A 16,353-nucleotide genomic window follows, 5' to 3' on the forward strand; every position below is an offset into this window, starting at 1 on the left:
TCTAAAAGAAGACACACAAGTGGCCAATAAACATATGAAAAAATGCTCAACATCACTAGTCATCAGAAAAATGCAAATCAAAACCATAATGAGAAACCATCTCACACCAAGCAGAATGGCTATTACTAAAAAGTAAAAAAAAGGCCAGGTGCGCTGGCTCACTCCTGTTATCTCAGCACTCTGGGGGGCCAAGGCAGGCAGATCACCTGAGGTCAGGAGTTCGAGACCAGCCTGGCCAACGTGGTGAAACCCCGTCTCTACAAAAAATACAAAAATTAGCTGGGTGTGGTGGTATGCATCTGTAATCGCAGCTACTCAGGAGGCTGAGGCAGGAGATCTGCTTGAAGCCGGAAGGCAGGGGTTGCGGTGAGCCCAGTTGGCACCACTGCACTCCAGCTTGGGTGACAGAGTGACTCCGTCTCAAAAAAAAAAAAAAAAAAAAGAGATTGGTAGGCTGCAGAGAAAAGGGGACACATATACTGTTGGTGGGAATGTAAATTAGTTCAGTCACTGTGGACAGCGGTATGAAGGTTTCTCAAAGGGCTAAAAATAGAGCTATCATTCAACCCAGCAATCCCATTCATGAGTATATGCCCAAAGGGATATAAAGAATATAAATCATTCTGCCATAAAGACATGCATGCATACGTTCATCACAGCACCATTCGCAATAGCAAAGACATGGAATCAACCCAGGTATCTATCCATGGTGGATCAGATAGAAAATATAATGCACACAACATGGAATACTATACAGCAATAAGAAGTGAAAAAAATCATACCCTGTGCAGCAATATGGATGCAGCTGGAGGCATTATTGTAAATGAGCTAATGCAGAATCAGAAAACCAAATGCTGCATCTGCTCATGCATATGTGGGAGCTAAACACTGGGCACACATGGACACAAAGATATGGGAACAACAGACACGGCGGACTACTAGACAGAGGAGGGAGGCAACGGTTGAAAAACTATCTATTGGGTACTATGCTCATTACTTAGGTGATGGGTTAAATCATACCCAAAGCCTCAGCATCATGCAATATACCCATGTAACCAACTTGCACATCTACCTTCTGAATCTTAAAGTTGAAGAAAAAAAAAAAAAGAATTGAGGCCTTACACTAAGAGCAAAGCCAAAAGCACATTTTAAGCACAAGGGTGACAAGATTACATTTGTATTTTTTGCAAGATTGCAAGCTACAGTGTAAGGGACTGGATGATGTGGGTAAGAATGTGGGAACAGCAGTCAGTGGACTACCGGAATAGTCTATAGTGTTCTGGCTAGACTAAAGAGACAGTGAAGAAATGTAACTGGCAGGCTAGGAAAATGATGGGCAAGGAAGACACTGGTGCCCAAGTCTCCCAGGTTTCTGGCATGTGTGACAGGATGAACAAAACACCCATATGAATGTTTTTATTCACAGCAACTTCTTTTTAAGGTTGGTTCTTAGATTTGACCTCTTGTTATCAAGTTAGATGTCTTTTAGTGTCCCTGAAATGTTGTGGTATTCAGCTCAAGTGGAAAGTGTTCCGTACCAGCAACAGTGGAGTGATGCTGAGATAGGGCACGCCAAAGCCCCTTGGAGCCAGTCTTTCTGCTGCCCCATTCCCATTTGATGAGCAGAGCATGTTCGTGCAAGCATGCATGTGTTAACAGCCACACTCGTGGTGGAGGATCAGATCCGTCTGTCACCCTTCCTCACAGCTAAACAGCTCTGATAAGAAACTATTTGTCAAAACAAATGTCATTTCTGAGAACATAATTTTACATGCACCGGTGGCCTGCCACAATTTTTTTTTTTTAATATGGAACAATCCAATTTTACTTCATGAGTAAATGCCCATTTAAATACACAGCCACCTCTATGGCTACCTAAGGCAGAAACTTCTATACCAGTTAATTTGAAGCAGTAACAAAGATTAAAAAAATAAAAAGCACTTAATGGAAGGAATGTGTAACACTCATTTGTAAGTTAGACGTGATTTCAAATTCACATTCCAGACTCTATGTTGATTTTTTAAAACAGCTAGGGTTGACGCTGACTTAATAGAGTAAGAGATGTGCTGGGAAGAGGTGGATATAATGAAAGAAATGGGTGACAGTGACAGTGATTGTTAAAATGGGTCATGAGATTGTAGGCTGAGCAACCCTATTTTATAGCAGAGTCTTGTTTCTTATTTAAAAAAAAGAAAACCTAAAACTTTCAGGATGAGATTTAATGATGTATTTTTTAAACCTTTCTTAGGCAACCAAATATTTAAGTGTATGTATTTTGTTCCCATCTTCAATCCCTCAAAGGGTACAGACACTGCATACTTATACTGTGTGTGTGGTTTTTTTAATCTTGTTAAAGCAGGATAGCTCTACAGTGTAGATGAATAAGGCCTTTGATGTTATGCAAATATTACCTCTGGACTCAACACATACAATCCTGAAATTATTAAACATAGAAACCTAGAGCTTTCAGTGCATTTGCCGTTTTTATTTTGCTATGCAGAAACATACATTCACCATGGGCTGTGATGCAGGTGACTGTGTAATGGAGAATCTCTCTTTTTGAAGACTATATATAACACTAAATAGTTTTAATTACAGTGAAAATTCTGTACAGTTTAAGGCTTGGCTCTGAACTAGAATGTAAATATGGACCAGATTTGAAAATAAAACACTCTTTTCAAGTAAAAGAAGAAAAATCAATTAAAAAATACACAGAAAAAGAAACTAAGAAAACAAAGCCACAGGAAGCCCAACAGGTTCTCCTGAAGTGAAATTTCATAATATTGTAAACTAACAAAAATACAGGTTTTTCTTCCCAAAATAATGACAATTTACATACTTAGGACTGGTTAGGGAACTCTGAAAAGCTCTCTGGATTGAACACAGACCAAAACAATGAGGAAGAAATCACATTAATATGCTAAAATCAGTACTACCTTATAACAAATTAAATGAGATACACAAAGCAAGATTGTAAGCGTTAAATATTTCCAGAGGGTCAGAGAGTCATTACCGTTTATGGGTGAGAGTAATAAAACCAGATGAAACAAGTATAAGTTGTTTACTGAATAAACTTGGTTATTGGCACATCTAATCTGGGAAAAATCTGACACATCAGATGGACCTAGACAGCTTCTAGTATTTGAGGGTAATCTTCGTTTAACTGTAAACAAAAGGTTTGTTACCTAAGAAATTGCAATTTTGTTCAGACTTTAATAATAATAAACTATGAAAGGCATGAACTGCTTATGTGTTACATGAGATCACGGTTTATATTGTTGGTTATGAACGTGCAGGTATAGCTGAAAACTGAGACATTTTGTGAAAATTAAAAATGCTGCTATTTGTAATTTTATTGTTGCTTCATGCATTATCAGTTTAGTGATGCTGAATCAGATTGCTTTATTATGGGAGGATCTCTCTGCCAGTGTCTTTATTAATGGTCAAGGTCAATTCTTCTGGACTGAAATTTTCCACGGACAGATACAAGTCAGTTGGGTTAGAAGAGGGAAGTCCATATAGGCTCTGGTTTTCCTAATGGTTTGCATGACTGCATTCATGTGCAAGCTAAGTTATTCCTGCAGAAAAGAGATTTGATTAGTTACTCATTTGAAAACAACTGAAAGATTTTCTCAGATCAACGACACAAAAAAAGTATTAGAGGATAGAATGCTCATTTGGACAAGAGGCCATGACATTCCAGTGTTAAGTCACTGCCAATTATACACTTTCTCTCAAGTAATTACGATAATGCCCAAGTGGCTGAAGCTCATGGAAGAATTTTTTTTTTTTGCCATCTTCCAAAATACACTATTCATTTGAGTAAAATGGATGGTTTTTATATTTCTCTTTTAAGAGATGCCACTCAACAATTTATGTTTCTTTTCTTTTTTTTTTTTTTGAGACAGAGTTTCGCTCTTGTTACCCAGGCTGGCGTGCAATGGTGCGATCTCGGCTCACTGCAGCCTCCGCCTCCTGGGTTCAGGCAATTTTCCTGCCTCAGCCTCCTGAGTAGCTGGGATTACAGGCACGCGCCACCATGCCCAGCTAATTTTTTGTATTTTTAGTAGAGACGGGGTTTCACCATGTTGACCAGGGTGGTCTCGATCTCTTGACCTTGTGATCCACCCGCCTCGGCCTCCCAAAGTGCTGGGATTACAGGCGTGAGCCACCGCGCCCGGCCCCAATTTATGTTTCTTAAACCAATGTTAGAGAACTTACTAATATATTAAATCTCCTAAATGTTTTATCACATCACCAAGTTGTGCAAGTCGCTTGACTGCTGCATTCAGCATTCAAAGCCCTCTCAGAAACGCTCACAGCCCCATGAGTTCTTGCATAGCAGGTTAGTATGCATGACAAGTCTGTGCACACATAGATGATACAATCTGCTTACGATGCTGGCCAAACAGCCACTGGAAAGGCATGTGCTTTCTAAAGGACCACAAGATTGCATTTTTTGCCTCCTCCTGAGACAGCGCTATACTAGGGAGAAAAATCATCCCAAAGAATACAGGAAATATAAGACATCCAAAAAGAAAGTGAGTGCTCAGCTTTCAAATTAAAAAAACAAAATCAAAGACCAAAGCATAAACAGGCTGTAATCAAACGTAGTTGAGGAGAAAGCTTACAATGGGATACTGTTGCCATCAGAAGGAGAAAGGGGTATATATTATTTTCCTGGTATTTGGAACACACAAATTGAGCCTCTCGGAGCAACATTGCCTTAGTTCCAATTATGCCACATGGCAAGTAAAATCAAATTTGACATTACGAATTTGGATAATGAAAAGAGTGCAGGGCCTGGAATAAAAGCGAACACCAGGAAGACCACGCAAGCATAGCCTCTGCTCTTCCTTTATCCTCTGACTGGCAGTACATGCAAAAACTCCACAAGAAGGGAAGCTCCAAATGTGAGACAAACCCGTAAACCAATTCTCCATCCTCTTGGTAACCAGCCCAACAAATGCCAGTGAGAGAACAGAGGAAAGGAAGGATCAGGTGAAGGATGAGAGGGAAGTGCCCCATGCCTCATGCCAGCCTAGGCAAGCCTAGAGAATCAGCATCACCTCTTACCTCTGGTCAATCCTCTCCATCTTCTGGTGTGATCTCTGTCTCTTTATGGACCACTACTTTGGTCACTGACATGTCAGGGTGCTGCTCTTTGGCCTCTTTAATTGCCTGAGCCAGCGCCTATCCCCAGGAAATCACAGAAGGGCAAAAACAAAAAGGAGGTGGAACATGCATGATCAGTGGCGAGGTGGAGACTTATGAGCTAGATCTATATCCACAATTTACAAATGAGGTACAGTGATTACAAAAGGAAAACCATATATTGGAAAGTTAATTCAGAATTTTTTTCAGAATACATGCTGGACTAGAGGAATAGCATTGAAACTGTAGGGCCAACAGGTTTTTCTTTGTTTCTCTGCCAGGGTATTTACCGTCTCACACATACTACCTGGTCATGGTCAATGTCTGCATCTCCCGTGATGACTATTCGCTTCTCAATTCTTGTCTCTGAAATGCCCCCTTTCACAGTCTGCAAGACACAAAGAGAAGCTTTATGAATTTACTCACTGGGAGAAATCATCATTCTTCAGCGGAGGAAATGGCAGGAGATGCTGACAGGGCATTAAGTAACATCATTCATTCTTTGAGAACTGAAATTAGAGTTCTATGGCAGTTATTTAACATTTTTAATTCCAGAGGTGAGGATAGAGTGGAGGCCTTTGGTCTGAATTGCCTGTGTTTCGGAACACCTACCGCATGCCAAGTGCTGGAGCAAGCATTAAGTTTAGGATATCAGAATGTATATTCCTAAAAAGGAACTCACACATGAGGACAAGGGCATCGTAAGTCTAGGAGTTGTAAAAACTCTCCTTGCAGCTGTCCTGGCATCCTAACTGGCAAGCCACTTTGTGCTTGGGTGGCCCAACCTGTGAGTTCTGAACAAGCACCTTCCTCCAGCTTGCTCTCAAGGAATCCTCTTCCTGGTTCTCACTCCACTTACTTTGGTGATGTGCGTAGTGGTGGTGGTACTGGTGGTTTCAGATGTGATCGTCTGTGCGCTCATCAGCACGCCCGGCTCCAGATCTGTGCCAGGATCGACCTAAAGCAGCAGAGGAATAGGCCCCTCATCCAGGTGCTCACATTGGCTCTACAGAAGTTGGTTATGCTACCTAAGGCATTATGACAATTTCTTTATCTCCCATTATACAATCATTGTGCTCTTCAGAGTCTGAGAGCTGCTCCCAAGAATAAGAACTAAGTGCAACCAGAGATAACTGTCATTAAAAAAACTAAGATTTTAGAAATGTGAGGGCTGGATGGCTGAGTGAATACTTTTCTTTCTCCGACGCTAGGGAAACAGGTTTCTGAGCCTTTTTCTACACTTCGAGACACATAAAGACTTGGTTAAGTCACCTGCTGCTCCCCGATAAGTAATAAAATGACCATTATTGCCTCACTTTTAATAGAGGTGGTCTGGCTGCTGGATCCTCTAAGTCTCACGAATTAAATATTGTGCAGTTCTATGTAAACATGATAAGCCATAAGAGGGGTGAAATGAGGAGCCAGGGCTCTGGTCCTCACAGAACATCTCACCTGTGATGATTCATATGTGATGGTTTTGGTTTCAGTGTGAACTACTGGCACTTCCTTGGTAGAAATTTCTAGCTTTACTCCTCCTGGTGAAACACTGCCAAAACTGATGGTTTCCGTCTTCACCATTGAGGACTGTGCCAAAGGGAAGTAAGCAGAGTGGCTATTATAGTTTGCACAGACTATTTTCTTCTCTTTCCTCTTTGGTGGTTATAAGCACAGGTTAGCATGCAATTAATGTTTATGTGGGAATAAGCAGGGGAACGAGGCATACAACACGTACATGTCAGTCTCCTGGGATCTCATAACATTTTTATATGAGATTCTCCAGGTAAAGAAAAACATTTTGAAGGCAATAAGAAAAAAAAGTAAGTCTTCTATTTAATAACTTCTTAGAAAGAAGAATTAATAATGAGACATTAACTTCCCAAATACTTCAGGAATCTCAATAAAAGAGAATATAAGAGTACTCTGGCATTTAGGACCTGGTCAAGCATGGTTTTGGTGCTTCTGGAAAAGTGTACTCATCAGAAATAAATTTATCACGTTTTCTAATATCTTGGCCAACTTTGCATTTCTCAACTTTACTGCCAATTATAATAATTTCAGTGAGAGTAGAAACCATTTCCTAGTGCTATATCATTAATAATTAAAAGATATGTTTGTATGTGACCCTAAAGCTGGAAACCAGTATGGAGGCCCCTAATAGGTAGATGGAAGGAAGAGGAAAAACTCACAGAAAATTAAACTTAGCTTCACCATTATGCTGATCTAAATTTCCAGGCATCCTATATCAGTTTTATTTTAGTGATAAAAGCAACATTAACCACTAGTTACCTCAAAATGAGGCTTTTGTTCCAAAGTTTCTGAAACGTGGATGGCTGCACTCTGCTCCTCTTGTGACTCATGGGAAGCAGCAGCTGTCTCTTGCTGCTCCAGCACAGCTTTAGCGACCTCCTCCCCTGGTTCCTCTTTAGCCCCCTCCGTCAAGGCAGAGCCCTCCTTCCCTTTAACACTAGAAGCCCCCGTGAATGTGGGCGGTGCTACGGCATCCGCACCGTCTCCTGCTGTGTAAGAAGCATCCCCACTTGCGTGCATCACACGCCTCTCCTCCACCAGCACAGTCTCCTGCACCACCTTCTCAGTGCTAAGCGGTCGGTGGTGTGAGGCGGGTTCCGTCTCGATTCCACTGGATTCCGTCTTGGTTTCCATTTTCTGCATGGGAAGAGATTGTGGCATCAGTGTGACCTTCCATCAACCAAAGGTCAGAAAGTAACTAAAGCTGCCACTTGCTAGGACGCCTAAAGCCAGCATCAAGAGCTTATAACCAGAAACACTGACAGGAAATATAAATTAGCTTTCATTCCTCCCATTGGAATCTCTGATGCCTGCCCCTGTCCCTGCCCCTGGTGCATGCACTTGAACCTGTGCTGCTGCTTCAGGACATCCGCAAAACAAACAGAAGGCAGGATAAAGTGCAATTGACAAAACAAAACCCAAAGCATTGCAGCACATTCACATCGGTTTGGGCTGCTTTCTTAGACTCAAGTGGTGAGATATAATGCTTTTAGAAATTAAATGCCATTAAAATTTCTCAACATGTTTGCCTTATGAATATCTGAAGTACATTCTTGAGGTGCAACTAAAGGCATATGACAGATATGCCAAGCCAGTATAAAGGATAATTGAGTGACACTTCGAGACACTGAAGGCAAAGCCAGCTGGATGCAACACACACACTCACGCCCCAAAAAGAGTCAGGAAAGCCAAAGGGGTACATTCAGAAACACCAAGGACGAACACAAATGGCCACCTGAACCCAGGTTTGAGAAGTAACCCCTCCTATGAATTCTGTTGGTTTTCGCGCAGACTCTAACAAACTGAAGATTTCAGAGCCATCCATGAGCTTTTCCCCAGAAGACTGCTTAGTCTGAGTGAACAAAGAAAGGCAGAGTCAAGCACAAAAGAGAGACACAAACTTAGGCACATACACATTCACGGCTTGTTAGACAAAATTGTAGGCAGAGGAGACGGGGGAGGAGGAATGAAGGAATCTGATACAGAGTTTGGAAACAGAAAAGAATGGGAAATAAAATAGAAAATTGGGGTGACCAGGAGCTCTTGTTTGGTAAAGCAGAGAGAGTTATTAGGATCAGGATGGCGCCGATTTAAGCAGGTATTTTTCCCCCTTCATTGCAAGCCACAGCAGCACTATCACATCTTGGGAACGGGGAGCTGGAAATTAAATGGAAAGTGTTTAAATGCTGACTCTGCACTACGGTATTGATTTAACCATGAAAAAAATAAAAAAAGCTGGGTTGGCTGCTCTCAACATAAAGCCAAGCAGCAAGAGAAACGAAAAGGTTTGGGGTGGAAGGGGACTGCCTCAAAAACTGTCATGCTGGAATTGCAAACTGTGGCCCCAATGAGCGACACTGGTTACCACTACTCGGGAGGCGGACGACTCAGTAACGTAATGGGCAGTAGCCACGGTAAAGGTCGGTTCCTGGGAATATCTCCATTCGGACAGGCTCTTCCTTCGGGGGCCAAAGGGGCCCACTTTTAAGACCTCACTCTCTGGCACTTGCTCTGTTTTGCTGAAGCGTCTGCCTTCCAGGCCAGGGGGGACGGTCATGTCCTTCCCCAGCTGTGGAGCCTTCTTGAGGTCGTCGTCTTCTGGACTCTGCCGGCGAGACTCGGCCTCCTTGATGGGCGCCAGGGATTCGGACAATTTCCGCTTTGTGGTCTGGACCTCGGGTCCTCTCTTGGATCTCTCATCAGCGAGGGCTTCCAGGACCTCATACTCTGCCAGTCCGGGAGTGGTCTTCACGGACTCTGACACTCCTTTCTCTATTTTCTGAAGGGCTTCCGCAGTGGAGGGCTGTCCCACTTTCTCACCCTCTCTAGCTTTCTCAGTCATAGTAACAATTCTCCCGGAGACAGTGTCATAGGATTTTCCTAGGGTGTATATTTTCTGTTTGCTGTCTTCTTTCAGTTGCATTTCTCGAGCCAAGTCTTCGAAGCTATGCATTTTAATAGTGCCAGATTTTAACATGTCGGGTGCGAGGTCACCGGTTCTACTGCTCACGGTCACCACCTTGTAAGTCACAATCTTTTTCGAATCACCATCAACTACCTCAGTGGGTATTTTGTCTACAATAACCCAATCCTCTGTGCCCTATATTTGAAATATAAAAGCTAAATTAGAAATTCTGATGGTATCTCATTACTAAAATAAGAATCCTTTAAAAAAAATCAGGGCAACTGCTACATGCAGGTCTGTGATGGGACTGTCCAGGGCTTATGTTATTATCTAATAATTTTGGCTGCAATCTCTTCTCCTCTGAAATGATAAACTATAAACTTCAGCTCAGAATACATTCTGTAGGCAGAGTTGTGACTTCCTTAAACTGGAACATACTTTGCAGTAAAGTTTTTGAAGAACAGATTTGCTTTTATGATAAACTTTGGATCATTTTATATTTCAAGATTAAATAACATTATTGAAGTTGTTCTACAAGTTACTTAGCTTTACATGTGTGGCCATAAAAAGTTTTCCTCGTTAAATATAATCTATACTTCATATACTGTTGTTCTCATAAAGAACTTCCCAACATTCTACAAATTTATGTCAATATCATTTTCTTTATTTGTAAACTGTATTTCCTGATACAGGGAATTGAATCCATGATAGCACTTATCATTCAATAAATATTGAGTGTGACTGTGTTCAAGGCATTATACCGAAATATTTCCCACTAATGGGACACTATTAGAGCCCCTTATAAATAGTGATCTGTATATTGTTCGAGTCTTACATTTTTTTTAAAGAAATGGGTTTTCCCTATGTTGCCCAGGTCAGCCTTGAACTGGGTTAAGGCAATCCTCCCATTTCAGCCTCCCCAGGAGCTGAGACTACAGGCACATGCCATTGTGCCCGGCTCCAATCTTATCTACAACTGAAGTTTATTGTCTCAGGAGTTTCTCTCCCACTTTCTTTAGTGTTAGTTCCAACAAAACTAAAGAAATGAAAGCTAAGAAACTTTTGTATTCAGGAAGGCATAATATAATGTGACCAGGTAGGTTAATAGCTTCACAGATTACAGAGGGAAGAGATATCGAACTAGGAGCAGGTGAGTGCCTTGGTTTACATTTTAAACTGGCATGTTTTCTAGAAACATTTGTGTTTATTGCAGCCTGAAAATTTAAATCTAGAAATATGCGTGCCTTAAAAAAATTACTACAGATCCATCTACATGCTGCTGCTAGAGGAGGTGAAATGAATTAAAAGAATAACCTCTAGGGTCGATGGGACAGTTTTCTGGAAAATTATTTGACGAGAAGTAATCACAGAGTCAGCAGAATCTCCTTCCTGCATTTTCTTTATCACACTTGGCTAGTGGGGAAACCAATAAGAATTCAGAACTTTCAAAATCAATCAACATCATCTAAATTAGCACCAGTCTACAGGTAAAAACAGGCAGTAAAACAACATTTCAGCAAGATTATTATTAGAAAGTAAGTCAAAGACAACATACAGAGAAAAATCAGCTTGGATTAGAAGCCATAAAGAAATGATGCATAACTGATAACTAAAATATTAAGAGAATTCCAATTTCCCTTCCCCAGAATCTAAATCAAAATTATGTACCTACTTTGGTTTTAAACAAAATACATTTAAAAGGGAAAATAAAAACTAAAAACATTTTAATGACACTGAAGTCTGAAGAGCAATTCCTTTTGGAAAATCCTTTATGTCTGGTTTTTACCTGAGACTCAAAGAATGGAGAGCTTCCTTGCTGCAAAAATATAATTTTTTCAGAAATCTCTCTTTCTTCTTTGGTCTGTTTGAATAAAGGGGGTTGGGTTGGAGAAGAGGAAGTAGACAGTTTCCAAAAAGGCAAGTTAGGAAGAGAGTTCTTTCATTGTATTATATCTATCTCATATATTCTCATAACATTCTTTCGTTTTTTCCTGAAGGAGTAAATTATTGTTTATGCATTTGAAAAATGATCTGAAACTATCTCAAAATTCAGTTTTTTCCAAAGAGTTCAGATTTTCTGAAACTTTGGGGTTTATACAACTTAAATGTGCTTCATTTCTACAAACACAGAACATGCAAGAGCAATATACAGGCATTTGTTCTTGGCATCTAAACAGTGTTTATGTTTGCTTTAAAAAGTGGGTGTTTAAAATAAAACATTAAGAAATTTTTAAAACTTTAAGTTAGGAATAAAGCCTGACTTCTATTTCTGACAAGTATTTTATTGTATTCCCCATTTAGGTGCTGCTTGTTACTGAGTAATGAAATGTACACAATGTCACTGCATTAGTCACTAATTTAAATAAGCCCAGTTATACTTAGATGGATTGATTTATTATCCCACAAATAAACAAAAAAATACTCAAGGGTATAGCTTTATTTGAACTTCTGTAACATGGTTAATAATTTTTAAAAGTCAATTTCAAAATATCTTGGTGGAAAATTAAGTATATCAATTCATTCTTTAAGATAAAAAAAATAAGAAATAATATTTCATGTTAGGAACTAGGTTTTTACTTTTTAACTATTTTTTTTTCTTTAGTATTAAATAGGCACAATTTAGGTGGCAATACATGAGCTATCAAGCCTATGTGCATGGTGTTCAACTCCACAGAGCAGGGATAGAAAGATTAACTTAAAAAATAACGATGGCAAGTTCAAAGTTTCTAGAAGAATGGAACTTTTAAAATATGTTTTATCACTACAAACAATGTAATTTTATGAGAGCTATTTAAAATTTATTTTTGTCTAAAAATCTACCAGCACTACATTTAATCATTTGTTTGCATGACGTTGTAGGGGAACATCTGGAATATTCTGTAGGACCTACTGACAGATTTTGATAGTATCATTCTCAAATGACTCTTTCTAATGAGAAACAAGTAAGCCATTTTCAGAGGGCATTTTGGAGGATGGTATTAGAAAAGATAAAATGTACTATGTGTAATGATTTTTGTTTCTTTTTTCTTTCTTTTTTTTTTTTTTTTTTGCTTATAATCATAGCCTCCTTTACAAACAGAAATGAGAAACAGAAAGGAAAGGTCAAAATTATAGGCACTTTTCAGAATAACACTGCTAGGTCTCTAATTACAATCACTGAACTAAATATTATTCCTAAGATAAAAGCTTCACAAAAACCCAGCAAAGCTGGTACTCAGCATATCCTGTTGTCTGAAACCAACTAATTTAAAAATTGCCTATGTCTTCTAACTGAAAATATTAAGTGTCTACATTCTAAACTGTGTATGTCCAATAACATAAACAGGTAACATAGGGAGTAGGTTTTAGAATTTAATTCTATATATGGTCAACCTCCCAATATAGTCAGTCTAGTTAATAGAGAAGTGAAGAGGCACCGAGAAAGAAACTCACTTTTATTAGGGGTTAGGATACAGTCAGGTATATAGCCCAACCATTTCATTTAGTTACTTCAACATTATAAGTAATTAATCTCAATATCATAATTGGAAAACAAGGCCCTATACTGGCACACAAAATTCATAACAGTGTTATTTACTGTTGGGTGATTAAAGATTTCTACAAATAAATTTTAGGGAATCAAATTTGCAAATGAATGTTTGGGAATTATGGAAACGGACTAATCGTCTAGCTCAAGGAATTACTGTACAGTGAACATGCCTGTAACACTACCACTCACATGAAAGAGAGAACAATATTGGCGCAGCATACATACTAGTAGGTACTATTTTTAAATTATGATTTGGAAAATTTTGGTATTCAAGTAACCACTAAGGATATATTTCTAACATGGACAAGGCTTAGATGCATCACGAAAGGCTGTCATGGGAAAGGTTTATGGACAGAAGATGTACTTGGGCACGCTGCACAAACCACATGCCTACCCTCCCTATGTTTGGTGGGCCCTGGGTGTGGGTGTATTTGCCTATTTTCTAAAGTAAATGAGAATTAGATATTGTTTGCTGCTTTGGGGCATCTTGCTACTTGTCTGCTATTAACTCAAATATCTGAAACTTGAAACAATTAGCAATCAAATTTCCATTTTATGCAGGAAACAAATATAAAATTCTCAGAACATAATCATCATTATTAGCTCACTGAATATAATTCTAACTATAATTTTCTTCTAATTGTTCATAAACTGGTAGCATTTTATAGAAATAATTATTGTAACAATTCAACTACTATAGATACAACAAAATAAAGAAAAAAGATGGTCACATTAAAACTCAAAAGCTCTTCAGGTTTTTTCTTCAGTGTACCATTTTGTCACTGAGACAAACAAAAACACAACCAACTAAGCTTGTTTGGGGACACCAAATTGAAGTTTCTTCCCGATTGTGACACAAATAACCATTACTTTATTAGAATTGTCAATTTTAAAAATTAAGTTAAATATTTCCATTTACAAGTAACTGGATATCTTTCTAAACCAGTCTACCGTTTAGAGTGGATTTTATGACAAAATAGAGTGATATCAAACTAGTAGAAGCTACTTTAAAAAATATCCCCTCTAAAATAAAAATATTTTGGTTATATATTTAAAAACCAGTATGTGTTTTATGTACATAACATACAAAGGATTATAAAAAGGATAAAATTATCTTTTGTGCTTTTCACATACAAAAGTAACAGAAGCCATGGTTTTAACACAGAAATTGGCAATAATTTAGAGCACAAGAGCTTTCTGGTTTGTTCTGAAGGCTATCTACAGGGCCCTCAGTTGGAGTATAAACTTAATGTCCTCGATGACTACGAGGTCCTGGAGAAGAGTAGAAGCGGGAAGAGGCCACTCTGCCTGGCCCTGCTGCCATAGCACGCTGACTGCCTAAAGAGAGCTCTTCTCCTCTGGGACTTGAAGCTCCTTCAAGATGCTTTTCAGGGCTCCTTTGATAAGCAGAGTTAATCAGCCCTGTTTCTAACAAGTTCTTTATATCTAGTCAAGCTCTTTCTGCTGTGTCTTCCGTTCACGGTGGTAACGGAGCACTGCAGGACTGCAAAACAACCCTGCAGAGGTTGAAAGCAGTGTGTATGCCAGCCTGTGGTCTTCCCCAGTTTAAATAACCATGCTGCTTTGCCATTCTGCAGAGGGTATGTTTTTCTTCCTTAATTATGTTGAAAGAAAATCCTTTCTTAGCCTTCTCCAGTTTTTCTGCACTAACACAGAAAAAGCATTAATATCCAGGGAAAGTTCAGTATATTCAAAATACTCCATAAATTATTAATGTCTTTGGGGCTTATCAAATGTTAATTGTCTAATATCTAGAATTTAATAGATGTAAAACAAATTATTTTACTAGTCTAATGGCCTAGACTCATGAAGTTCCCTTGTTTATTAGCACCGCCTTTTAAATTCTGTAAGTTGTTCCCTAAACTTTCATTCAAAGTGGCTACTATTTAGCATTTTCTGAAATAACATCATGAGGAGAGAGGCTTTGCTTTGTTTTGTTTGGGATGGCTATGTGGTTTGTGTTTTTGTAACTTAATCCAGCATCTGATATCTTTAGAGCCAGTAAATTATTTCCAAAAGAGTTAGTAGAAATAGGGTAAGCCAAACTTAACCAATTACAATTAAATTTATGAGAGCATAACTTAATATTGTAAGGACTATTACATTTAAATCAATCTGAATGTGAAGTTTATCTCTTGAAACTCAGTAGTTTGAATGGAATTGGAGTTTAATGGTACAAGAATATGCTGGTAATTGTACTTTTCATTTATTCTGCATAAAAAGTGTTCTTTTTAAAGTAATTCAAATGGATATAGACCTATTCCCTTTTTAGCTAGGTTTGGAATTGTCATGAACATAGTGATAATGAGTTCTTGGTTACTTTTGATAAATAGCTTTCAAAGGAGGTTTAGAACGTGATCAACACAACTGCAATTCAATTATTCTTTTTACTGCAAGGACTTAAGCACTGCATGCAGACTACTGTTTAAAGAATTTTTTTCCACCAAAGCCTAACTTTTAATGTTCTATTCTGTGCCAGCTTCCTGAACAAATATTTCCCAATAAAGGAGTGTTACAGAAAAGGAGGTTAATCAATATAATGCTAAAAAAGATGCAGGTTTCAAAAACTACTTCTTTTGAAACAGAGATAAAGCAGCATGATGTCTAACAGTAGGTAGTTAAATTAGCACTACAGTAATATTTGGTTCCCACATAATGGGAGCTCTCAAGTAACACCAGCTGAATCCTCATACTCTCTGGCTGTACATATAAAAGAGCTTCCTTGGGAGGCCAAGGCAGGCAGATCATTTGAGGTCAGGAGTTTGAGACCAATCTCACCAACATGTTGAAATCTTGCCTCTATTAAAAATACGAAAAAAACACTAGTTGGGCATGGTGGCACATGCCTGTAGTTCCAAATACTCAGGAGGCTAAGGCAGGAGAATTGCTTAAACCTGGGAGGCAGAGGTTGTAGTGAGCCGAGATCACACCACTGTGCTCCAGCCTGGGTGACAGAGTAAGACTCTGTCTCAAAATAAAACAAAACACTCTGTCTCAAAAAAACAAAAAAATCTCTTTAAATATGTAGCCAAAGAGTGTGAAATAACCTTACCTAAAAAAAATTTCTGGCCACTACTTTGCCCCCATAAAACACCTACTAAAATTTTTTTTATAAATTTGGCCAGGTGTGATGGCTCATGCCTGTAATCCCAGCACTTTGAGAGGCCGAGGCAGGTGGATCACTTAAGGTCTGGAGTTTGGTACCAGCCTGGCCAAC

At 38.9% G+C, this 16,353-nt stretch overlaps 1 protein-coding gene across 36 annotated transcripts in view; it reads right to left on the reverse strand.

Moving 5' to 3' along the window:
- Window positions 1-2,464: 2,464 nt before the first annotated feature.
- The window catches only part of EPB41L3 (erythrocyte membrane protein band 4.1 like 3), a 242,976-nt gene continuing 229,087 nt past the window's right edge, over window positions 2,465-16,353 (reverse strand). For 21 of the 36 annotated variants that reach the window (XM_032293312.1, XM_032293307.1, XM_032293299.1 and 18 more), the window contains 10 exons: window positions 11,373-11,447; window positions 10,901-10,999; window positions 9,047-9,781; window positions 8,417-8,533; window positions 7,441-7,818; window positions 6,607-6,738; window positions 6,014-6,112; window positions 5,462-5,542; window positions 5,077-5,193; window positions 2,465-3,578 (listed from right to left, as the gene is read on the reverse strand). In XM_032293312.1, coding sequence (XP_032149203.1) covers window positions 5,083-5,193; window positions 5,462-5,542; window positions 6,014-6,112; window positions 6,607-6,738; window positions 7,441-7,818; window positions 8,417-8,533; window positions 9,047-9,781; window positions 10,901-10,999; window positions 11,373-11,447 — 1,827 coding nt within the window. In that variant the 3' untranslated portion in view covers window positions 2,465-3,578; window positions 5,077-5,082. The remainder of the gene's footprint in view (window positions 3,579-5,076; window positions 5,194-5,461; window positions 5,543-6,013; window positions 6,113-6,606; window positions 6,739-7,440; window positions 7,819-8,416; window positions 8,534-9,046; window positions 9,782-10,900; window positions 11,000-11,372; window positions 11,448-16,353) is intronic. The other 15 variants (XM_032293325.1, XM_032293321.1, XM_032293329.1 and 12 more) reach the window with 7 other exon arrangements.

Source organism: Sapajus apella, unplaced genomic scaffold, assembly GCF_009761245.1.
Source record: "Sapajus apella isolate SASKATOON/1434 unplaced genomic scaffold, GSC_monkey_1.0 scaffold29, whole genome shotgun sequence".
NCBI classification, from domain to species: Eukaryota; Metazoa; Chordata; class Mammalia; order Primates; family Cebidae; genus Sapajus; species Sapajus apella.